Below are 26240 nucleotides of genomic sequence, written 5' to 3' on the forward strand. Positions count from 1 at the left end.
AATGCACCTCAGGCAATGACTAACAGCTAGGATGTGGGCTGGCTCAACAACCCCCTCCCTGAAACTAGCCTGAGCTACCCTGAGAAAAAAAAACACACTGGAGATAAGAGACAGAAACAGTCTGAAGTTCCCTATTTCTCAATATTTTATTTATTTTATGTTGTCTAACCAGAACAGTGAAGTGATCCATAAAGTTTCAACATGATCTCAAGCATCATCAAATATTTCAACTTTTATACAGAATTATCACTTCATTACACAGAAGCAATGATACTACGATGCATAAAAAAGGCTTTACAGTGAAAAAAATATCCATCCTTATTTATGTAATAATTTGTTCATTTGTTAACAACCATGTACTTATTCACGTCTGTTAATCAGGAAAGCCAAACTGACACAAGTATCTCTTTGCTCAGGGGTGACCTGGAAGGACTATCTGATTAAGTTCATAGGTTCATACTAGGCTATCTGCCCTAGGGCATTTATAAGCCTAGCCAGAATGTGTTTGGCTTTTGCCACCCATTTTAAATTTATTTTGCTATGCCCTTTTTCGAGGTTAGTATACTGTGCCTCTATCTAACAGTGACACAGAAGTGATACCCGGTGTAAACCTACGATCTCCCATCCACTCATCAAGATTCCTCTTGAAGAGAGTCAATGAGGGACTCTGCCTAACCTGGACTGGGATTTTATTCCAGAGTGAAGGGAGCCTCTGGGTTATGAATCTGTCCCTCCAGCATGTCCTATTTATTTCAGTGCTGAGGTTCAAGTCTCTCGAGCGCGTAGCTCGATGGGATTTGGATTTTCTGAGGTGCAGCATGTCCATTAATTCTGGGTTGGACATGGCTTTATACGTCAAGCACAGATCGCCTCTGAACAGGCGGTATGCCACTGAGTAGAGCTGGAGTTTCTTTAACCGGGCAGCATATGGCATCTGTTTGAGCCCTTTGATCCTCTTGGTGAGGTACTTTTGGGGTCTTTCCAGTTAAGGTACATCCCAAAAGGGGCATTGTACTCAATTATGGGCCTGATGAGGGATGAGTAAAGAGGCACGATGACCTCCCCTGATCTAGATGTGAATCCCTTCATGATTAGGTGGGCTATATAAAATGTTTTTCTAACCACTTTGGCCACGTGGTTGTCAAATGAGAGATTGCTATCAACTTGGGTCCCCAGGTCCCTAATTACTTCTTCTGTACTTAATGGATTTCCACCTATGTGGTAATTTGTGGGCACTTTGTTTTTGCCAAAAGGGATGACTATACACTTTTTGGCATTTAGCTTGAGGCCATGGCACTGGCACCAGTTGTCTGTTTCTATGAGGCCCTTTTGGAGGATGCTTGTGTCGGCTGGAGAGTCGATTATGGCACCCAGTTTGCAGTCATCTGCGAACTTGGTCAGCCACAGTCCTTCCGTGTTGGCCTGTACCTCCGAGAAATATATACCGAACAAGAGAGGTCCCAGGACTGAGCCTTGTGGGACACCACTTGTAACTGGTTTGGAGTCTGACATGGCTCCAGCAATTCTAACCATGTGGGTTCTGTCCTTGAGCCAGTTTGCAATCCATCTAGTGACATAGGGGTTTATATTTAAGCTGGTGAGCTTATCTATAATGCCCGAGTGGGGTATTGTATCGAAGGCTTTGCGAGGTCCAGGTAGGCTGTGTGGACCACCTTCCCTCATCAATGGCCTTGGTGACTGTTTCAAAGAAATCAACCAGGTTTAAGAGGCAGGATCTGCCCTTAACAAAGCCGAACTGGGTAGGATCCATTGTTTGTAGGTCCCCAATATCTTTATTTATGAGGTCCATGATGATCCTTTCCATAGCTTTGCAGACCAAGCTAGTCAGGCTTATGGGGCGATAGTTTCCAGGATCCGTTGAGGCACCACCTTTATGGAGGGGGACCACTGTTGCTGTACGCCACTCTTTGGGCACATATCCTGTAGTAAGGCTGAGATTGAACAGTAGTTTTATGTTTGGGTTTAGCTCTTCTTTGAGTTCATGTAGGACGCAGCCCGGGACACCAGCTGGTCCCATTGATGCTGTGTTTTTGCTTTGGAGAGGGCGGCTCTTACCTGAGCATCTGAGATGTCAGGGGCAGCACTCTGCTGGGATAGATATTTGCCCTTTTGGTGGGAGAAGTTTGCGCTGAACCTGTCAGCTAGGATGTTGGCAATGTCTGTGGGTTCGGTGTATTTTTGCCATTTTGGACTAATTCTGAGCATATCTGGGAATTACCACCCAGGTTCCTAACATAACTAAAGAAAGCCTTGTGATTATCCTTAGTGTCCTGTGCAATTTTTCTCTCGAAGCTGGCCTTAGACAATTTTATGTGTGCCCGTAGTTTTTGCTAATACTGATCAGTGATGCCTTCCCTTTTTGGGATTTTGCTTTATCATTTAGTAGCTTCCTCCTTCTATTGTATAGTTTGTTTATGGCTGGGGTCCACCAGACAGGACGTCTGCCTTTGGAGGATTGGGTCTTGGTTTTATTTGGGATCGCATGATCCATGCATTCCTGAAGGTGTTCATAGAATGCGTTTATAAAGGATTCTGCGGTCTGGGCGTATTTTCCACAGGCCGGGGCTTTGAAGGATTCCACCTCAGTTTTGAGGAGTGTAAAATTTGCTTTAGAGAAGTTTTTCACTGTGGTTTTCTGGGCAGGGGTGGGGTCGGGATGTGAATATCCAGTGAGATTAGTTTATGGTCTGATCTTACCAGTGAGGGATACACTTCTGGTCTGGAGCATAGAGTTCCCATGTTGGTGATGATCAGGTCCAGTATGTTTTCCCCTCTTGTGGGAGTGGTAACAAGTTGTTCCATAGCATTTGAGTTTATAAATTCTAGGAACCTTTGGGCTAGGGTGTTGGAGCTAGAGTAATGCTCCCAGTCTATGTTTGGGTAGTTGAAGTCGCCCAATATAATGGTGTTTGGAGAGACCTTCATATTTTCCAGTGTTCTCAGGAAGGCCGAGTGGGGTTCCTGGGTTTGGGAGGGTGGTCTGTAGCAGGCTATAAACTGGAAGGCAGTTTTACCCACTGTTAGTTGCACATGGATAGTCTCTGATGCTTCGTGCTTTGCCACCAACCTGGAGGTGTGGGTATCTTTGATGAATAGCGATACTCCCCCTCCTTTTGTGGTTTGGTCCAAGTTTTGGGGCCAAAAAGCATGGTATGAGGTATAACCTGGTAGTGCTGGGGTGCTCTCGGGAGCCCTGAACCAGGTTTCTGTTACTGCACAGATATCGATGTTCTCCATGCTAAGGAGAGTTTCGAGTGCATGCATCTTGAGGTTTAGACTTCTGGCGTTGAGCAGCATTACTCTTAGTTTCTTATCCCTTGTGATACCTATGGAGGTGGGTTTGTCTTTTGAGCCTTGCCTAAAAAGGCACTATGGGGTAGCAAGAGCCTTTGCCAATATCCAAAGCCCAGGGGTGACAGGTGCAAGCCGTCCCTAGCGAAGCATCGTGGCTTGTCGAGCATATCATCCCAAGCTGACAGGCATTGGATCCCCTTTGAATGACACCAGTACTTAAGCCAATTGTTGAAATTGATCATCTTGTCTTCATATTGTGGCATCATTCTTGGTGAGGGTAAGATGCTACTCAAGGTCAGGGTCATACCGGCCTGGGCTACATGCTCAGAGAGCTCCTTTATGTCTCTTTTCATGTAGTCCAGGGAGGTACGTCTCAGGTCATTCACACCAGCATGGACAATGACTGAGTCATATTTGTACTTGCCTTGGAGTGACCTGAGTACTTGTGTTATGTGGCGGATCCTAACACCCGACAGGCTGCTCACCGTGACCCTCTCCTTGTTCAGCCTGGTGAGCGGGACGTCAGTGTGCCTGACGATAGAGTCACCTATTACAAGTGTATCAGGTGTGTTGTTTAGTCTTAAGGGCTGTGACTGTTTGGCACACTGGCTTTGTGAGAGATGTGTTGCACGTGTTTTGTTTTGGGGTAGCGGCTGCTTGGGTGTCTGCTTTGGAGGTCTCTGCTGCTTTGGCAGATCTTTATGTAGAGCCTCCGAGTATGTTTTTGTGTGATTATGTGTTTGGTTTGCTGTCGTGGTAGGTCTATGTGAGACTGGAATTGTAGTGAGTATGGTTTCCTTCTCCTCCTGACTGGTTATGCCAGTACTGAGTTGAGAGAGCTTAGCCTCCAGTTTGGCTATATGGTTGCATCTCTCACATGTGTTGAAATTTGTTGGGAGGAGGAGAGGGTTGTCTGTGTACATGAGGCAGTTGTAACATTGCCTCAAGATTCCCAGATTCACCAGCTGGACCGGAGAGGAGATTGACAACTGACCTTTGGACATGCTAGAATAATATTGGGAATTCCTTAATAATTGAAAACCAGGGCCAGTGGGGAGTGAGGGTGTAGTGCTTTTAATTTTTAGTGCTGACTTATATAATTGCTTTAGTGAGCAAGTGCCAGGTAACTTAAGTGCAATGTGTTACAGGTAACTTGCTTCACTTCACGCAGTGGACAAATGGAGACTGAGGGAATAGAAACCTAGACTACAAGATGCAACTTAACAGCCTTAAACATTGGCCTGAACTGCTAGACAGTTATGAAATCAGACATATTCATTAATGTCTAGTATATGCTGTCAGGACAAGTTGACAAGCAAGAAACAAATGTTAATAAACTTGTATAATGAACATCAAACAGACAAATTTAAAGTACAAATGTAGGCTGCAGCAGACTTCAGAGGGAATAAGAAACATCAGTTGATGAAGGACACTGAAGGCAAGAAGAAAGAATTAAGATTGTAATGGGTTGATAAAAACTATTAAATTACTATCAGAATGTGCAAAGAACAGAAATAAGAGTTACAAAGGGACAGGTGAGAATAGGCAAGAAGCAAATGGGTCAAAGAGAGCAGGTCGTAAAAGGATAAAAGAGAATCCTTAGGCACAACTGTTTGTAAGGGACATACTCCTGTTATTAAACTATTGCACTGGTGGTGGTGGTGGTCGTCGTCGTCACTGACCTCCTTTTTCCAATTTTGATACCAGATCAGGGTGTCACATCAACATTATTTAACGTGACCAAATTACCTGACGTAAAGGACAGCATGACCACAGTGATGCTAACTAGCAAGAATTTACATTACATTGGTTGAGTTAACAAGTAAATACACTGGCACTGCGCAAAAGTTAAGGAAATGCATGGATTACGGTAAAGTTGAAGGAGCTAGTGTCTTGTTTATAACTGAATATAACACAGTTTAAAAGCTAGAGAATCAAAGCCCAGTGTGTTAAATGCAACTTGCCAGGCTACTTCCTATAACATGCTAGACTGTCATTCTATTTCAAACATACGTAATCATGTATTTTCCAGAGAAAAAGGACCTATCATTTTCATCACAAATAAATCGGCAAGCAAACTAAGTACGCGAAGGTTGTCCCTTAAATGTGAGAATGTACCTGCATTCCATACAAAGACAGTCGCTGCTTCATTCCAACTAACAATCTCGATTTCAATAAGTACATTTTGATGACACGGCTATCGACAGAGATACCCAGAAATAAATAAATAAACCAAAACAAAACACATAAACCGGTAAACAATGGTAAAACGTGAAAGTCATGCAGTTTCCATGAGTTTTTAGTGACCCCCGGTATAGAGGTCAAAGGATTGTAGCACTTCCTATGTTTAGCGGAAGGACATCTCTCGCAGCTTACTTTGAAGTTCTTTACAGGCTGCGAGTATGTATATAGGAAACTAATGAAATTAAAGTGTTATACATTGTTCTACTTATTGTCTTTGGTGGCGAATTCTACAGAAAGTATAAAATAATGTAATGTTAGTCTTAGCAATTTTGTGGACTTCAGCATGCATATCTGGTATTTTTACTATCTGTGAACCTTAGTTATTTACAAGAAAATCTGAGACAGTTGATATCGAAGCCACATTTCGTTTTTGTTATGTTGTTTAGATTGTGTTCGAAATCATACCAGAAAAGTGAGTTAAAGATAAATCCTGCAGTTAGAAGCGAGGTTAATTTAGGTATGCAATATGTGTATTCCCTCGGTGTTGTCTCTTACTTTTTAATTCCCCTAGTACCGAGGATTTGGTTCTGCTCTTAAATAACTACGGTAAGCTTTTTTTTTTTCCCGGGGGGGGGGGGGGGGTGTTAATGTATCATAGTATCCACGGAGTCCTAAATTAGTTGTTTTTCATGGGAAATCTCTTCTCATGACGCTCTGCAATGAAGATTGGTGATAAACAATATTGGCTCTTCTGCCTATTACTTCACGATGTACACGTTGTGTGCCAACAATTCGTATAGGTGAAGTAGTTGTGCCTTAACTGCCAATGGCTACTTACAGTTTACAGACCTAATTAATTTGTGAATCTAATTTTCTGGAATGCGAGTAGGGGGTTACACCTGATTGCCGTCAGTGACAATGTCATTTAAATGTAGTAATATTAATTCTAAAACTCTATCCCTAATCCTGAATAACCTGATCACAAAATTACTTAAGAATGTAGTAAAGTGAATAGCTTTTCTACTATGAGCAGCCTGTGTATACTCCACTACCACACAGCCTTTAGTTGCAAGCTATAAGTAATCATTGCCTAGTAAGTGCTGGTCATTTTTGTAAAAGTAGTTATTCACTGCTGGCTATTTTGGTCAGTATGTGACCATCTTTAATCAACTAGTAGACCTTTACTTGTAAAAGTTTATTGACAAGATTTTTAGATAGTTCTTTACTAATTGTACTGTGTGTTCCTGTTATAAGGGACTAGCTTTGTTTTTAAGTTTTCTGTGAAAATTAAAATATTTTTGCCTTTTTTGTAAGATGGTGGATGCAATCATAAACAAAGCAAAATTGGCGTTCTTAGGTTCATAGAAGATTATTGGCTAGCCGCCCTAAAGCCCTTACAAGCCTAGCAATGTTAATCCTGAGTTGCCCCAGTTTACCTTGGTTAGATGGATGAAATTCGCATAGCGAGTGTTTGATCAACACAGACTACCCCTGTTCAAGAGGGACATGGGTATAACTCTCAGGTTGAATTTGCGGTCTCCCATCCATTTGTCTAGGTTGCACTTGAATAGGGTCAGTGAAGAGCTCTGCTTCATGTGAATTGGAAGTTTATTCCAGAGGAGCGTCAATCTCTGGGAGATGCATCTGTCTCTCCAGCATGTTCTGTTATGTTGCATGCTAAGTTAAGATCCTTAGAATGAAGAGTGTCTTGTGCCATTTGACTCCACAGCCTGTAAGATACAGAGTACCATAACAGGGCTTTCAATCTCTCCACGTAGGTCATGTTTGCAGGCATTCTGTTTTCTTGATAAGAAACCTCTGTGGTCTGTCCAGTTGCTGAAGGTGTCTGGTGAGGTACATGCAAAAGAGAGGATTGTACTGTATTAGTGGTCTGATTAGGGTTGAGTATAGTGGAGTTATAACATCCTTAGGCCTGGATGAGATGCCCTTAGTTATGAGATGTGCAAGTTAGAAGGCTTTCCTTACCACTGTGGAAACTTGGTGGTCAAAGTTGAGATTGCTAATAACCTGTGTTCACTGATCTTGCACCACTGAATTTGAACTTGGGGAGGTGCTGTCAACATAGTAATTAGCAGGGAATTCTGCTTTGCCAAAGGGGATAATAGTGCACTTTTTTGCATTTAGATTTAGACAGTTGCTTTGGCACCATTCATTTGTCTGTGTTAGCCCCTCCTGTTATATGTGAACATCATTGATGGACTTGATAATTACACCCAATTTGCAATCATCAGCAAACATGGTAAGCCAAAGGCCATCTTCTTTAGCCTGGACTTCCGAGAAATAGATTCCAGTGAGTATAAGAGCCCAGCACAGATCCTTGTGGTATGCCACTGGTGACGAGTCTACTGGTAGAGGTGGATTTGACAGTATGTGTTATGTTGGTGAGCCACTTGGCTATCCATCTAGTGACATAACAGTTGATCCCTAGCTGGGAGAGTTTCTCAGTGATATCTGAGTGGGGCAGTGTGTCAAAAGCCTTGGCTAATTCACGGTAGGCAGTATGCACTGTCTTATTTTCATCCAGGGCTTTGGTGACTTTCTCGAAGAAGTCTACTAGGTTTAATAAGCATGTTCTACCCTTAACAAAGCCAAACTGGGTTGGGTCTAGAGTATGAAGATCACCAATGTCCTTGTTGATAAGGTCCATAATGATCCTTTCTATGGCCTTGCGGGTGAGGCTTGTTAGACTTAATAGTTCCCAGGGTTGCTTGATGGCCCCTCTTTGTGCAAGGGGATTACTGTTGCTGTTCTCCATTCTGCTGGAACAAGGCCAGTTCTCAGGTTATGGTTAAATAGAACCCCAAGTGGGTCCACTAGATCCTGTTTTAGGTTGCTTTTTAAGCAAGCTGGGGTGTTTATCTGGCCCCATTTAGGCCATAGTGTTGGTCTTGGAGAGCATGTGTATGACCTGATCTCTAAAGCTTCTAGGCAGAGGACTGGTGTCAGGTATGCATTGGGGTATGGCTTCTGGGAACAGGGAGGTGAGGTTTGTGTCAAATCCGTCAGCTAGCAGGTTGGCAGTTTTGTACGGTATAGTGTGAGGGTTGCCATCCACTACCATTTTGGCACATACCTGGGCATTCTCTCTTAGATTTCGGACTTAAAGAATGCCTTATGATTATCCTTGGCTAGGGATGCTATTTTAGCTTCATAGTTCTCTTTAGTGGACTTTACAAGATTTCTGATTTGCTTTTTCAAGCTGCGGAGGGAATTCTTCCATCTGCTGAGTGAGTTCCCTCCTATTCTTAGACATCAGTGTCGTCATCTTCTTATTTAACCTGTTTATACTTGAGGTTCACCAGGGTGGCTTTTTTTTTTTTTTTTTTGGGAGGACTTGGTTTGGTCAGGTACAGCCAAATCTGCCTAGTTTAAGTGTTTTATTCAGGTATTTGCATACACCTTTGCATAGATGTCATGGTTGTCTGTGATTGCTTGGGGGGGGGGTAATAAACCTTTTTATACTATCGCTTAGTAGGCTGTAGTTTGCTTTGGAAAAGTTTTTTTGCTCCTTTGGGGGTGTCAGGTCCAGTAGTTACTTTGAACAAGAATGATTTATGGTCCGACCCACCTGTGTAATGCCATCCCTGGTAAGGAGTGCACTGACCCTCCTATGTTGGTGAGTACTATGTCTAGGGCATTTGAGCCCCTTGTGGGGGTGCAGACAATCTTTTCCAGAGCATTTGTGTTCACAAAGTTCAGGAACCTCTGGGCGAGCACGTTTGTGCTTATCTACATCTCCCAGTCGTGGAAAGATAGTTGAAATCTCCCACGACTAAGGTGTCTGACTGTATGTTGAGTGGCACCAGTAAGTCCAGGTAGGTAGTGGTCTTTTTTTGGTTCATGGTTGCGGTCTTATAGCTAGCAATGATGTGGCAGGGTACTTTGCTTTTAGTTAATAGAACATGGAGTAGTTCTAGACAGTCCTACTGTTTGATCAGTCTTGATGTGTACTTGGTCTTAATGAAGATGGATACACCTCCACCTTTGGTTCTTTCATGCTCATTTTGAGGTCTGAACATGTGGGAGGCATTGCAACCTTGCACGGCTGGGGTGCTGTCCACAGCCTTGAACCATGTTTCAGTGACCGCACAGACATCAGCATCTTCCAAGGTGAGGACTGCAGGTTCACATTCAGACTCCCTAGCATTAAGCAGCAAAACCTTAAGTTTGTCTCCTGTTGATTTTGTTACTTTGGAAATGTTGTTGTTTTGACTTCCAAGGCTGACAGATGCTGGATCCCTGTGGACTGACACCAGAAGCTAAGCCAATAGTTGAAGTTGATCACTTTTTGTTGTTATTGTAGCATCATCCTGAGTGAAGGTAGACTGCTGCTTAGGGCTAGGATCATACCTGCCTGGGATTTGTAATCTGAGAGTTCAGTCATGTTTCTCTTCATGTACCCAGAGAGGTACGTTGCAAATCATTCACCCCTACATGGACTATGACAAAGTCATAACGGTATTTGTTATGTGACTTGAGTGCATGCATGATTTGACAGATCATGGCACCTAACGGGTAGCTGACTGTGACCTTCTCTTTGTCTAGCCTGGTGAGGGGGACATCCGTGTGTCTCTCACTGTAGAGTCACCCATGACTAAGACATTAGGTTTTGAAGTGTTTTGCCTTAAGGGCGTATTCACTGAGACACTGGTGTATGTGTTCCCTAGTGGTTACTGTTTGCATAGCAGTGTGTGCAATTGGTTTACTTGTGGGAGGACTCTAATGTTTTGGTATAATTTCTAGTGAGTACCTCTGCGTATGTGGGTTTATGTGTTGTAACCTTCTTTTGCATCAGAGGTGAAGTGTGTATGCTGACAACCTGTTTAATATCCTGTTTGTTGTTACATGAGAGAATTGACTCTGAGGCAATTACTGGATTGTCTCAAGATGCCCATGCCAGTCAGGCTGGCCAAAGAAATGATTGGAAAACTGCCTGTGTATTATAATACTGTATGTACTATTAGGGAAGGGAGTGTAGGAGTTAGACTATTTTTTTGTACTAGGACTAACAAAGAGGCTTGTTCTGTTGAAGGCTAGGGATGATAAATGTGGCAGCACTGCTCCGTGTGCAGCTGAGTTGCCCACAGTGCAGCAGGGAAGCTTTGGAGGGTTCCACTAACAGATGTGTAGGGACAATTTGTGTTTCAAGGTGTTTGCATCTATACAGGCACTGCTCACCCCTACAGGTGAAAAAAAACACCTTTTAAGCTAATCTACCAATAGAAAAACACACTGAACCATCCTGCAGCAATCCACATCTCAGACAAGGCTGGATCTGCACTGTTCTGCCACAAGGGTGCAGGGGAGCCATTCTTAATGTAAGATGGCTGGTTTAGTGCTCAGGTGTGTCAATAGCAGGCTAGAATCAGCAGATCTAAATCTAGACTACACAATGTAGGGTAACAATACAGTTGAAATCAAATGCAGAAAATGATGCAGTCACAAGCAGTTAAAAGTACAGTTTGAAAAGTGCAGTAGAATCACAAGATATACTTTATTTTCTTGTTTTTAGCCTTGGATTTCAGCAGAAACACTGTAGACATCTGGAAAAGATGCCAGACCTAGAACAGCTCCGGTTAACTGAGCCAAAATTTACTTTGGAGATATGAGGGATTGAACCCAGGACCTCATACATGCAAAACTTGTGGTCTACCACTGAGCAACATCCCCCATTTTATATATATATATATATATATATATAAATATATAAATATATATATATATATATATATATATATATATATATATATATATAGTATGCCGGTAGAAGAAAATCTGTGGTCTGTGAAGTCCATCTGTGTGTTTTAGTTTTCCCTCCCTATCATCCCTGCTGTGTTTGTATGTATTATATTTCCCAAGTAGGCTTCAACCTGTACACTGACCCACATTGTATATGCTACATATACTACTGTATATGCATATATGATGCATACATTGCGTATATTGTGAAAACTGTCTGGTAATGTAAACATATCATATCGATCATTGAAACCACTGTATTTGTTATAGCTACACATGTAAGTCATTAAATCTGCTTTAATAAACAAGTCAGTGTTAACCTAAAATAAAACTATAACTTCTAAAAGTGTTCAACACTTGCTAAATAACGATTCTCCCAATGCGCAGACACACAAAGATTGCTCATGCCACACCTAAACTTGTCTGATGCATCACCTTTAGTTTTTGTGAATAGTGTTACTACTTTTGTCTCATTGTTTCTAATGTATTTTCCTTTCAGAAGTTAATTGTCATTGTCCTGTAACCAGATTAATGTTTCTCCCTTTGTCATTAATTAATTCTACTTATTTTAGTTATAGTTCTCTCAAAAGGATCTGAGCATTACAGGTAACACACTACTCAACTCGTGCAGGGAAAAAATCTGAATGTAAAATTTGCTTTTAGAATGTAATCCTATCTTGTCTATAATTTCAAAAAAAAAAAAAAAAAAACTTTTTTTTGTGAAAATACACATTTGTATGTGTGCAAAACAGTATAGATACAGTTATAATATACTGGTTACCATTGGCTTGAAAGAATTGCCAATTCTTGTTGGTCACAACCATCTATATGAATAAAGATTCCCATATGTCTACCCATAAATTTACCAATATTAAAATTTTTTGTAAGACCAACTAATGTTTTTTATATACAAACCATAGAAAAATACAAATTATACAAAGTGTCCATTAATATTCTAAAACGAGCATGCTGATTAGCCAGCCCAACCAGCATGCCCATTGTAAATCCGAGAATCTACCAAAGGAAAAAGATCCAGTTGCCCAGACTTTTTTCCACTGGTATATTTTGTAACAAAAATAAAAATCTGTAGTCTGGACTCTGGACATACGAGAGAAACAGCATGGAGAAAATACTAGGAAAATCAGGAACGTTATTTAAAACTAAAGACATGTACCTGATTTTCTTTGATTTCCTCCATTCTGTCTCTGCTACCCCTAAACTGTCTGAAACTTTCCTTTCCAAAGCACTGATGTACTGGGTATGTGTGGGAATGCAAGTCAAATACACATGCGCAGTACATCAGAAAAAGGCATCAGGATATTACCAGCCACGGAAGGACAGTATGGTGCTGTTATACAAAGAAGTAGAAAAGTATTTTTTTTTCTTAAATAATGTCATTTTATAATAGCACTGACTGACTCCATGGTGTGGTATATTAAGATTACCCATGATTTATTTAATCATTTGGGCTTCGTCCTCGTGATTAAACCATACAAACCTCAGTGTTAAACATTTAACCTATAAGCCAATTGTTTTCTAAGTCAGCAAATTCAGTCTGGAAAAATTACATCTTGCAGAGAGATCAAAATGCTCTTAGATTTTTCTTCAGTGGATATGCAATAAATATGTTTCAAAATAAAGTGTATTTTGTAAAATCCAAAAGCACTCTCTTTCTTTATTGCATGTCTTAAGCTAGACCAGGCATTTACATTACTGTGTTATACATTTAAATTCTTACATGACAATCCAGAAATAGTTTTACATCCCTAGAAATACAATCCTGTAATGTTTGCCTGAGAAAACATAGGACATATGCCAAAAGAGTTGGTCACGGTGTAAATCTATACACAGATTCATATGGGAACCAGATCCCAAACAATTGCTCTCAGCCTGCTCTTAGTGTGAGTGGTCACTTACATTAACAGTAAGTCTTTGGAAACTGGGCCCGTGTTTTAATTATGCCTGCATTCTTGTTCATTTTGAAAATAACCCCCAACAATCTGCTAACCATACCACCTAACAGCTAAATTCTCTGCTTCAAGTACCATAAAGGGACAGATGGCCAGACATGCACATGGTAGCAGACCGTTTTGGATTCAGTAAGCATCTATCTCTGCATGGTGTGAAAAGCTGAGCAGGGTCACGCAAACAAGGTAAATACCGTAGCATGCTAATTATGCTAATTGCAGCATAAGCAGCTGAACTGTGTGCTAATCAACCAGTCCAAGATGGATGAGCTATTCAACAAGCTATAAAGCAATCGTGTAGACTCATTGCTGGTATTCCCTATGAATTCCAAAACCTATTGGAATGCAGCCATGGAAAGGAGTCTACACAGAAACAATGTTATGGGCTGCTGCTTAATTCATTTGTATGTGCAACAGGCTGACGTCTGTGCTGCTGCTGCATCAAGGCCAAGAATAGAAGAGTTTTTAGATCCAATTTAACATTACAATTTCCATGTCATGTAGACTGTGATGAATGCTACAGAGTGAACAAGGAGACACTACAGGAACTCTGCAACCTCTCTCATCCTCACCGCAGAGCCATGGTAAACTGAGGGAACCCATCCCAGTATAGACAAAGGTATATGTATCCCTTAGAATTCTAGCTACAGCTACCTTTCGGAGACCACCAAGGGACATGCTGGTGGTGTCACAGGCATTGGATTCCAGGAGCCTTCATCAGTTTCTGAATGTTATACTACTGCATGCCAGTGATCACATATATTTTCCTCGTACTCCTGAGGACAGGGACAGAAATATGCAGGAGTTCTACCCAGTGGCACACCCCCCTGAAGCACTGGGTGCCATAGATTGCACACATATAGAAATTAAGGCGCCACCTGTGGAACAGGGAAAGCTCTACATAAGTAGAAAGGGCTTCCACTCTGTTAATTGTCAAGTCCTATGTAATGCCAAGGGAATTATCTTGAACGTGTGTGCTGGCAATCCAGGCAGTTACCACTACTTGCATATCTGGCACACCTCCCATCTCTATCAAATGTTCACTGGGGGGATATCCCACTGGGTCATGTACTTGGGGGATGTAGGTTATGCACTGGAATTGTGGCTGATAATGTCCATTAGAAATGCACACACACCTGCTGAAGAATGCCATAATGAGGCACAAGCTCAAACAAGACGTATCATAGTGTGTGTGTTTGGGCTACTGAAGTCGCGGTTCCAGTGCCCGGATACCTCTGGGGCAGCCTTGCAGTATAGTCCACATACATGTACTGAAATATTCACTCATGTACCATGATGCACAACATCATCCTGAGAAAACAGCTTCAGCATGATCAACAAGGGGAAGGGACACGCACTCCACCACCACACCCACATGCAGGTGAGGAGTCAGAGGGGGAACCAGCAGATGCTGTGGGTGTTAGCAGATGTAGGCATGCTCAATATACCTGCACATTGGCTAAGAGGCAATGCATAGCACACTTACCACCTAAGGAGCTAAAACCTTCCTCCTATGTACATATAGTAACATTGATGCCAGACTACGCTTACCTTTACCTACCCATGTAATGGCTGTGTACTTTTAGCATTAGACAGAGTCAGCCCTAAGCTTAAAACTGTTCCAACTGCTGCATTTACAGGATGTGTTGAACCTGGAGTGTACTGTGCAATAATATGTATGAATGGAATATCCTTGCACGTTGTTACTTGGTAGTGTAAGCAAGTAAAAGGTGGGTGATTTGTACAGAAATTAACTTAACATGTGACAGCAGAGACTTATGTAACTTGTATGTGCCCATTCTTAAGTAGTAGGCCTTGGGCATCAAAGATTCACAGCTCTCAGAAGTACTGATGGTCCCCAAATGCCCTCTGTTTAGCACCATACATTTGTACAGGAAAATCATTAAAGAGAGAAGGTAAAAAGTAATGAGACACATTTCAGTTTCAGACTTCACAACCTTCACAAGATCATTAACAGTATTGATGCAAAAAAAAGTCTGTTATCAGATGTCTAACTTTTTAAGACCAATACATGTCAAAGGTACAATTACCAATTCATCATCAGAAATGCAGATATACTAAACACTTAGCTATGCACCCTGAGCATCTGACACAAAACTTATGAATCCCTGAATCCAAAAGATAGAAAATAGGGATATGACACAGTTCTCACTTTCACAGGGTGTTGTGTGGTGGGGCAGGAAGCTTAGGCTGACACAAAAGGTCGGTGAGTGTGCGTGAGTAAGAAAGAGTAGCAGGCAGACATTCGATTAAAGTAAAAAATGGCCAGTGAGACAGAATTCGTTTTAAGCTTCATGGCTGAACCATGTAACTGTTGAGTGTGTGCCAGTATGGGCCCTCCATGCAGACACTCGCACACCAATTTCACCTGAACATAGCCAAGCTCTTTGCTAGCTGTATGTCTTGGTATGTTGGACAGGTATGAGCCATGCATGGTAGAGGTGTAGTTAATTGTTGTACCTGACCACTAGAAGTGGCTCTACCAGGAGATGTACTGGCATGTCACGCGCATGGTCAGATGCACTGCTGCTACCTGAACATGACTGATGTCTGCTGGAGGAGCTCCCCTCATGAGGATGCCCAGGACCATGACCCTATGGCCTGCCACATCTGGGTGTGGACAGCAAAACCACTGATGGAGAAGTGGAAGTATAGCCACTATGGGATGGTGAGTGGGTATGGCCATGTCTGCTATCAGTGGATGATGTCGCTGACCTATTCCCACGAGGATGCTGTCCCCCTCCCAGCAGACATTCCATCACAGACACCACACACTCCAACATGTCATTCATCGAGACATTGACTCTGCAACACAGATGATACAGTCACACATGTCAGCTTTTGTCATGCCTACAACCCTAAGAATTTCTCTGGAGGACCTATGGGAACATGCCTGTGCCTCCATGATGGCCCTAAACATTTGAGTGGCATGGGAAGAGACACCTGGATCAAGTGGAGGAAGGACAGCAGGCCTCTTCCAAGCACCCCAACAACCTTTGTACGTGGCACTGTGCTCACATTTTGGCTATGGCCAGAGTTAATAGGCACTGAAGCCACAGTAACCACACTTCCCTGATCGATTGTCTCACCCTCCACCTGTCCAATATCTGAGGGCTCACTGGAATGGGAAGGTGTATGCCTACTGGCTGCATCCAGTAGAATTTCAAGTAAATTCTGTATGTCAACCTCAGTGTTAGATTCAACTTCTGCGCCCCCCAAACTGTTCCTGTGTTTGGCCACCATCATTTTCAGAGTCTGCTGATACTCTATCAGGTGATAAAAGTCCCACTCTTCCACTGTCAGGATCATTTGTGATAATAAGCAACAAACACTGGAAAAAAATAATACATATGCTAACAAAATAACAGTGGTGCCACTGTTGCAGACAGTACTTCAATACACAAAACAGTTCTGACAGTATTACACACTAAAATATTTCTTTGAGCTGCTCATCAGTACTGACATAAAAATGTTTGGCTTACCATGTGCGGATGATGATATGCTCCCTATGCCAGCTGGTCCTGGATGAAGTTAACCAAAAGGTAAGGACATCATCATCACAATTAACAGTAACACAGGGGCTAATACTTTTTCTCCTTTATATGTCCATTAATTGTACTTTGATTACACATGGCTTAGGCTGGACTTTTCCTCCAAATTATTTTTCAATCAGAATGTATTGTTAACTGTGAGCAATCTTCAGTCCCCTCCAAAAAAAAAAATTCTTGTTAAACAGAACTAATGTATTGATTTAAATTGTTTTACCAAACAACACTTGAGATACAAAGCTTACCTGGAAGCTCCTCCTGGGATATGGTTGCTGTCCTTGAAACAGCACCAATGTCAAAGAGATGCTGTTCTGCACTTTTCTGGAAACTATCTGGATCCCTGACAGTGGACAGGAACTCTTCATTTGCTGTTAGTGGTGGTTCTGTAGCAGCCCCCCCCCGATACCTATCTGATCATGGGCCCCTGCAGCTGCTCTACTCAGTGCAGATTAAATCTCCGTGGCCCTATGGTGCACCTGATCATATGTCCTGCTGTGTCCACCTACTGCTAAATTTGCATTTTGCCTGACTTATCTCCATGGTTCTTCTCAAGCAGGAAGGCACCACATTGCCTAAAAGCTTCCACAATGACCTGATTCTCAAGTTCACTGAAGGGAGGCTTTCGGGGGTTGAGAGACCTGGGTAACCTAAAAGACAACAGAAGGATAATACACATAACAGAAAAGGTAGCATTTCACTATTGTCCACTGGATAAACATAATACCGTCTAGAGATTTGAAATATGTAGAGCAGGCTGGATGCAAAAAAAAAAAAAGAGAGCAACAATAGCAACATATCCTTGTTTCTGCCATAACAGAAATGTAGCTTTGCTCCCCCACCCCCAAAAGAACAGGCAAATGACACATTTTGCTAACAAATCATCATTCATATGCTGAAAGTGCAATTAAATGAACTGTGCCTGAAACATATCTACATATTTAACACAGTACGTTCCATTTTAAGCTATTTTCAATCATATACCTGTGAAATTTCCTCACAAACATGCCTGTGCCATCAGTACACTTCTAACTAATCCATACAAATAAAAGTATAGCCCTTCCTAGTCAATATAAACTATTAAATAGATTTTTCTTAACATTTTGGCATATGCAATATATCGCTGAAAAATGCAAGCATAACTCCAGAAGTTCAGTAGTCTTCTGTGCAGATATAGCCCAAAATAATAGCTTCTTTTCTATGTTCTCCGTGTAAACAAGTCTCCCCTCCTCACATTCAGTTTCCTTAGCTACACAGTTGTCTTTTTATGGTGTAGATTCAGGGCTGTCAGCATGGTGAAGATGTAAATGAGGTGTGAACTCATTAGAATTACTGAATCTCAAATACTTGGCTCTGTGTATCAGATGTAAGCAATAATGCAGGCACTCCCTCAGTGTTTGTTTTTAATGGATTGCAACTGAATTATTGCTTGTAGGGAAAAGAAAAGCACAACAGCAATGCAGACTGCCCTACATCCAGTGAGCGTGTCCAGTTAGACTTAAAGGTGTTAGGTGTAATTTTGTCAAGGTTGGAAATGTAAGTAAGCAGCAAACAATTCACAGGTTTTGTTCATTAACATCCAACCTCATCGTTATTTGTTGGCAACTACATATTATATTATTGCCATTTCAAATCCTCAAACATTTTAAGGACAATGATATAGGATGGATTACAGACTGCATGTCTCGGATTATGGGTCAGAGAAGAATGAGCATCAAACACAAAGAGGTAAGACAGAGCTGCATATTTGCAAGCAATATTCTTAACTGGTTGTGTGATAACTCAGTGCACTACATCCAAAATTAATACATGTACAAATAACATATAGTTTCATAGTACTCTAGATGATGTTGCAATTGGTTTTATACATAATGATTTCAGATTCCTTGTTGCAAAGATGTGTGTGTGGCAAAGAGGGCTAAGACACTTACTGTGTTCTGAAGGCTCATTGGAGTGAGAGTTAAAATCCAAACCTATGTAGAAATATTTCATGTGTACAAATATTTTGTAATGTTTATGTCCTAGATTGCTTTTCTTTATTTCACCTACTTTTCCCATTTCTGGGGGCTAGTGTTTAAGTGGTGCATGGCTTAATGCAAACAAGGGAAATATAGAAAAACAAATGTCTGGTTTGGCTGTGTTTATCTCATTTGTGCAAAGTGCAGCAGTTTGCAAACTTTGAATAGTAGCCCACCCAGGAAGCATACAGAACACTTGCAAACAGGGTGTCTGTAAAAGGACAAAGGTAAAAACAGTACATTGTTGCAATTTTTGTTTTCTATCGTGCAACTTTGCTTAGTGGCATTGCGTGGCAGTTAACAAGGTTCCCCAATGGCTGCAGCCATTGGCCTGCAGACAAGACTCAGAGAGCTAGTAATTGAAACTATATACATTGTTTATTCTGTTGGACCCTCCTCAAGCATGCTAAGCAGTGGTTAACACAGAGAACTTAAGAATGATTAGGAAATTAGCAAATGTCATGTAACTAGTCTAGTGGCAGCAGGTGTGAGTGTAGGGCTGGAGTACAGATGGTCCTGTGTTCTAGTACAGGGTATGCAACATATTTTTACTGTTGTGACAGTGCAGTTTATAGCAATGAACTGAAAAATAGAGAAGTGTTATTTCAACATTCTTGTGGAAAGAGGCCTATATGTAGGACTGCCATATACATGGTCCTGGTTTTTAATACATGATATTCCATACACTTTTACTGTTGTTCCACTTCCCATTATATTCACTATTACTTATAATACTTTACTTAGTGGAGCTGATATGAATTATATGTATGACAGATAAGTCCCCATTATTGTGTTTTCAGATGTATGACTGAGGATATACTGTCTACTGTATTTCTGTAAGTATAATTCTGCTATATGGACTTGCATGGCCTTCACAATTACAAAAGACACATGCACAACTAGATCTATATAATGGTAGGTTATTGAACTTTGTCAGGTCACACACATAATGTGTAACATCTCAACAGTCACCTGTATGTATATGTATGATTCCTGACTTATGTGTGAGCAGCGCTTATTCTGTGGCAAAGATGGAAAATCAACACTGTAGAAGAAAAAGTTTTTGTTCCTTCTAAAGACAAAACCAAATGTGGCAGGTCATTGGACAGTGCATGTTTGCAAGCTTAACTCACCTAACAGTTACCGTCCAATTTCCAATATATATTTCCAGGCTATAACAGTAGACACCCCTCAAACTAAGGCCAAGTGCCAAGTTAACCTTCCAGTTTCAATTATTTAATTCCTCCCTGCTTGGCACTGCCGCTCTTTGCTTAACATCATGCAAATGGGGTTGGCATTGTTGCTCAGCTTTGCCCACTACCAGTAAATGCGATAACTGGAATTGGAGAAAAAACATCAGTTTCCATTGCTCTAGTTTGGCTGGTAGACATGGCTGGCATTAAAGAGGAAGGTGCCCAGTTTGTTCACAGAAGTGGGGTGTCCAGGATATTTATCGGACTGCTGGTAAAGAGCTGCAGCCAAAGGATTCTGCTTGGGGACTAATCTGGCTTCCAGTATAAGTCTGAGGCATAGAATAGTTTAGCTCAGGCTATATCCAGTGCCACTGGCATCCCACTCACTGGAGAGCAGTGTAGGCATCATTTTAATGACCCACAGAGGTGAAAAGGGATACCCTCAACTGTTGGTTGGATGAATTTGCAACTGTGGACATCTTGTAGCTGTGTAAGTATGACAATAAGAGAGTACTTGTAATACTTAGAAAAATAAATATAGGCAAGACTGGTATGCATAATACTCTTCTGTTCTTTGCCCAGCTGCTGCAGAATGTGAGTTCTGTAGGCAGGCTCATGTTACTCAAATGGAAAGACTGAGGGAAGCAATGGGTATGTATGCAGGACAAGAAAAGTGTTGCTGTAGCTTTCCCAGTTAGACAGCTTTTTGGGTTCTTTTTATACGGTTGTATCAAATTGAGCATGCATATCCCAAATGTAAAAGCAAGTATGCATGCATTACTCTGTAGCACAAACCAATTGTAAGAAGCAAATATTAGACGGTAGTCAGAGGTTGTGGGTTCAGATACCATGAATCACAACATTTCAATACTGCATTTGTTTAATATTTGCATTAAATTAAAATTACTATACCAGTGGTACAACTGCCCTGCTGTTAACTGTAATCTGTATAATTGGAACATGCATATGTGCAATATATGCACATTTCAAGGATTATGTTCAGCAATCTGTAGTATAGTTTGCATCTGTTAGGATGTATACTTAAATGTAATACTTCAGATAACAGAATTGCATAATTGGGTATTGCATTGTATGTCACATATGATGGTACTAATTTTATCTCTTTTTTTTCTCTCACCCCAACCCATATCTCTCTTTTTATTTTTCTACTATGTGTCATCAAAATGTCTCCATGTGTACCACATCACTAAATGCTACACATCACAGTGAGGTAGGCAAGTGGCAGTGGAGTAACTGCCCCCATTCCATCAGCTCCAGCACCAATGCTCATCACATCTGGGAGCCAACTTGGCAGCAGTGCATCTGCTACCCCTGCACTACCTGCTCCCTCAGGTAGTACTGCCTCAGAAGCTGGTGCAGTGGTATCCTTTGGGAGCAGAGGTGGAGGTGGTGATTTACCTGCCGGGAGATGCCAGGGTTGATGCATAAGGTCATGCACAGCACCATTGGTGTACACCTATGCTGGATTGAGAGGTTGGTCTCCCTCTTGGTTCATAGGTTTACCTTTCTGGAGACACTGGAAAACATGAAGGTCCTACGAAACACCTTGATATTGGGTGATTTCAATTACCCTACCATTCACTGGGAAAACTACTAGAGTACAAATTCCCAGGCCCAGCACTTCCCGGAATTCATCAACTCAAACGCCCTGGATCAGCTGGTAAACTCCCCTACCAGAGGTGAAAACATATTGAACCTGGTCATCACCAACATGGGCGACAGGTGTTCCACACCGGAGGTCAACCCGTCACTGGTTAGATCAGACCATAAACTAATCACTCTGGATGTTCACACCCCACCACCACCCCAACTAAGGAAACCACAGTAAAAAACTTTTCTAAAGCAAACTTCACCTTACTTAAGACAGAGGTGGTAAGTTTCACAGCCCCCACACTAAAGGATAACACTGCCCAAGATACAGAAACCTTTACAAATGCACTCTATGAGCACCTACAAGTATGCATGGATCGTGCCATCCCTAGCAAAACCAAGACTCACTCCTCTAAGAGAAGGAAACCAGTTTGGTGGACCCCTACAATAAACAGGCTATACAATAGAAGGAGGAAATTAGTTCAGAAAAAAAGCAAATCCCAAGAAGGAAAGACATCCCTGATCAGTATCAGTAAGAAACTGAGGTCCCTCATGAAATCATCCAAGGCTAACTTCGAAAGAAAAATAGCCAAGGATTCAAAAGATAACCACAAAGCCTTCTTTAGCTATGTTAATAATCTAAGTGGCAACTCGCAGATATACACTGAACTAGTGCAAAATAGCACACAATATACTGAACCAACTGATATTGCCAATATCCTGGCAGATAGATTCAGTGCAAACTTCACCCCCCTCACCTCCAAAAGGGCCCACAACAATACCGGAAAAGTGTAGTGTCCCAAAAATCACAGACGCACAGGTGAAAACAGCCCTTTCACAAGCCAAAAATACAGCATCAATGGGACCAGATGGTGTCCCAGGCTGCGTCTTGCATGAACTACAGAATGAAATAACCCCCCACCTAAACACTCTGTTCAACCTCAGCCTCCCCACATGCTAAGTGCCCATAGAATGGTGCACAGCAATGGTTATTCCTCTCCACAAAGGAGGGGCCACAACTGACCTTGGTAACTATTGCCCCATAAGCCTGACTAGCCTGGTCTGCAAGGCTATAGAGCGCATCATCATGGAACTCATAAAGACATTGGGAACCTCCAAACACTTGACCCGACCCAGTTCGGCTTTGTTAAGGGCAGATCATGCCTACTAAACCTGGTTGACTTCTTTGAGACAGTTACCAAGGCTATAGACGAGGGAAAGGTGGTTCACACAGCCTACCTTGACCTTGCCAAGGCTTTCGATACCATTCCCCACTCAGGTATTACAGAAAAACTCACAAGCCTGAACATAAACTCCTACGTCACGAGATGGGTTGCTAACTGGCTTACAGACAGAACTCACACGGTAAGAAGAGCAGCCTCCAGGTCTGACTCTAAACTAGTCACAAGTGGCGTCCCGCAAGGCTCAGTGCTGGGACCCCTGTGGCTCGGCATATACTTCTCAGAAGTACAGGCAAACACAGGAGGACTATGGCTAACCAAGTTCACCGATGACTGCAAACTGGGAGCCATAATTGACTCTCCGGCTGACACGTACATCCTCCAAAAGGGCCTTACTGAGACGGACACCTGATGTCAAAGTCATGGCCTCAAGCTAAATGCCAAACAATGCATAGTCATCCCATTTGGGAAAAACAAAACATCCACGAATTACTATATAGGTGGCAGCCCCTTAATACAGAAGAGGTAATAAGAGATCTGGGGACCCAGATAGATAGTAATCTCTCCTTTGACAATCATATTACCAAAGTAGTTAGGAAATCCTTTTATGTGGCCTATCTAATTACTAAATGGTTCGCATCTAGAAATAAAGAGGTTATAGTGCCCCTCTACTCATCACTCATTAAACCCATCATAGAGTACAATGCCCCATTTGGGATGTACCTCACAAGACACTTCCAACAGCTGGAAAGACCACAAAGGTACTTCACCAAGAGGATTACTGGTCTCAAACATATGTCCTATGCAGCCCGACTGAAAAAACTCTGGCTGTACTCAGTGGCATATCACTTACTCCGAGATGATCTCTGCCTGACTTACAAAGCCATGTCCAACTCAGAATTGATGGACATGATCCACCTAAAGAAATCCAAGACTCCCCATGCTTTGGAACAAAATTCCAAATTACATCAGGCAGAGCCCCTCACTAACACTCTTCAAGAGAAACCTTGACGAGTGAATGGGTAACAGAAAATACACCCCTGGGATCACTTCATTGGCTCTGCTTGACAGAGGATCAGTTAAATAATCAATGGGGTGGCAAAAGCCGACACACTCTGGCTAGGCTTATAAATGCCCTCGGGCAGATAGCCTAGTACCTACCTATGAACCTATAGGAGGGGAAGATGTCAAGCACTCCAGCCACCAGTGGAATAAGGTGACCATGATGACACTCCAGTGGGTGTGGACTCAATTCCTGCTGTCTTCAAGCTTGACGGCCATGAGCCTGTGTTACCCCCCTCACCGTAATCCTGGTGTCCCCAATCTTTGTGTCCCTGTCTCTTGTCTTTGTTTGCATTTGCTTCCACACCTATCCAACTTACCTGACCTAGACATACCTACGTCCCTTACTCAGCAGTCTTCTCTTACTGAATTAAAAAAAAAATGGGCACCTGTCCCAGAAAAAAAAAGCCTCCCATACATAGCTCTCCATTTCACACGTGTCTTTTTGACACATTTGATTCAATCCAATTGGCTGTACAAGACGATAACGTTGTAGTCACCCCTCTCTCTGGAGGTGACAGTCCAAACTCAGCTAATATTCTGCACATATTATCAGTTTTTACTGTTGAAGGAATGGATAGCCATTGTTCTTTCCTGCCTCTGTCCTGCATATTCCTCTATTGCTTTCCCTGTTTTCTGCCCCCACTTGCTTCCCATTTCACCACTTTCTGTCTACCCCATTTTAACACCTATAATCTGGTCAAAAAATAGAATCACACACAACACACATAAGTACCAGAAAAAAAACAATGGATCCCTTCACTTTTTGGCCTCTGTGTTTGCGCGGAGTTTGGCATCATGCACCTCCATGCAATGCCAATTAACCTGCTACATTACTTCAACAGAGAGTAACATGCTGAATGTACTATAAAGAATAATGTCATTGCATTATCACCGTTTATTTAAAAGTATTAGGCATATCTGGATTTGAACCCAGTATCATCTGGACTCAAAAAGAAATGTGCCAATGCACTTATACTTGCTGCCACAGAGTCAGCTAAGCAGCAAGTGTGTTTCATAGACTCAGTTCTCTCTGACTCTTCACAGTGCAACTCGTGTTTGCATTCTGCTTAACTACGAGTAAACAGGGAAAGAAATAGAAATGTTTATCTCGCATGTGCTAACACAACTGTCCCTCCAACCTGTTGCCTGCTGTGCTATGGAAAAACTAAATATTAATTATTAATGCTGTTTACTGTCCATTTACTCTTTATGCCATGTAATCACATGTGGAAACCTAACAAACTGAAGGCCCTATATAACAAATTGTTGCATATTTACAATATAGCCATGTGTTGCCTCCCCCTTGCACTGCAACCCTGGTGTCTCAGTACTTTTTCACAAATATATCAACTGCATTATATAAATTAATATCAAAGGTTGTGTTACATGCAATGCACATCAATCTGGTAACGTGCAGAATTAGAACAAATGACCTATAAGCTGAACCAGGCTTATCTACAAGGCTATGGAAAGAATCATGGACATTATCCAGGTATAAATGCATTGGCACATTTCTTTTTGAGCCCAGATGATACTGGGTTCAAATCCAGGTATATCTAGGTGACCTTCAACACAATTGACCTGACACATTTTGGTTTTGTCAAGGGCAGATCAGTCTTATTAAAATTAGTGGACTTCTTTGATAATGTCCCCAAAGCACTGAATGAGGGATAACAGGACATAACACCTATGCTGATTTATCCCAGGTCCTTAATACTATCCCCTATTCAGGAATCATAGAGAAATTCTCCCATCTGGGGATTAACCCATACATTACTAGATGCATAGCCAACTGGCTCACCAACATAATACACACTCTCAACGTTTGGGACTGCACCTTCACCACTAGACCACTTACCAGTTGAATACCACAAGGATCTGTGCTGGGCCCTCAACTGTTTGGAAACTATTTCTCTGAAGTCCAGGCAAAGGTAGATGGCCGGTGGCTTACCAAGTTTGCAGATGACTGTCAATTGGCACAATCATATATTTATTTTTATTTATCTATTTTACATTTTTTGACTGGGATAGTCCATCTGGGAGTGAGCCCATTATCAGCGGAGGCTTGGGAGAAAAGCTCCAATAAAACATGAACAACATTGACAGGTACAGTGTTGGTTTTACATAGAATTTAACTGAAATATCTTCCAGCAATGTATAATGGAAGTCTACCACCTTTGCCACAGAGAGCTGTCACACATCTTATTGGCCATACCTAGGTATTCTTTTTGTGGCATAAACATTACTGTCTGTTGGTGTGGAACCACCATTAAGTTGCTATGCCAGATGCATATGTGTAATACCTGTTCTGGTGATGCACACAGTACATACATCGCTGTTTGATAACATTTGTGACAGTGTGGATTGTGCCATATATATA

General features: G+C 41.8%; 1 protein-coding gene across 1 annotated transcript in view; it reads right to left on the reverse strand.

Moving 5' to 3' along the window:
* The window catches only part of GFM1 (G elongation factor mitochondrial 1), a 1399365-nt gene extending 1393719 nt beyond the window's left edge, over positions 1 to 5646 (reverse strand). The window contains 1 exon segment of the mRNA XM_044070477.1: positions 5434 to 5646. Coding sequence (XP_043926412.1) covers positions 5434 to 5499 — 66 coding nt within the window. The 5' untranslated portion in view covers positions 5500 to 5646.
* Between the last annotated feature and the right edge of the window lie 20594 nt (positions 5647 to 26240).

This window comes from Protopterus annectens, chromosome 4.part1 (genome assembly GCF_019279795.1).
Source record: "Protopterus annectens isolate FY-2018-M chromosome 4.part1, PAN1.0, whole genome shotgun sequence".
NCBI classification, from domain to species: Eukaryota; Metazoa; Chordata; order Ceratodontiformes; family Protopteridae; genus Protopterus; species Protopterus annectens.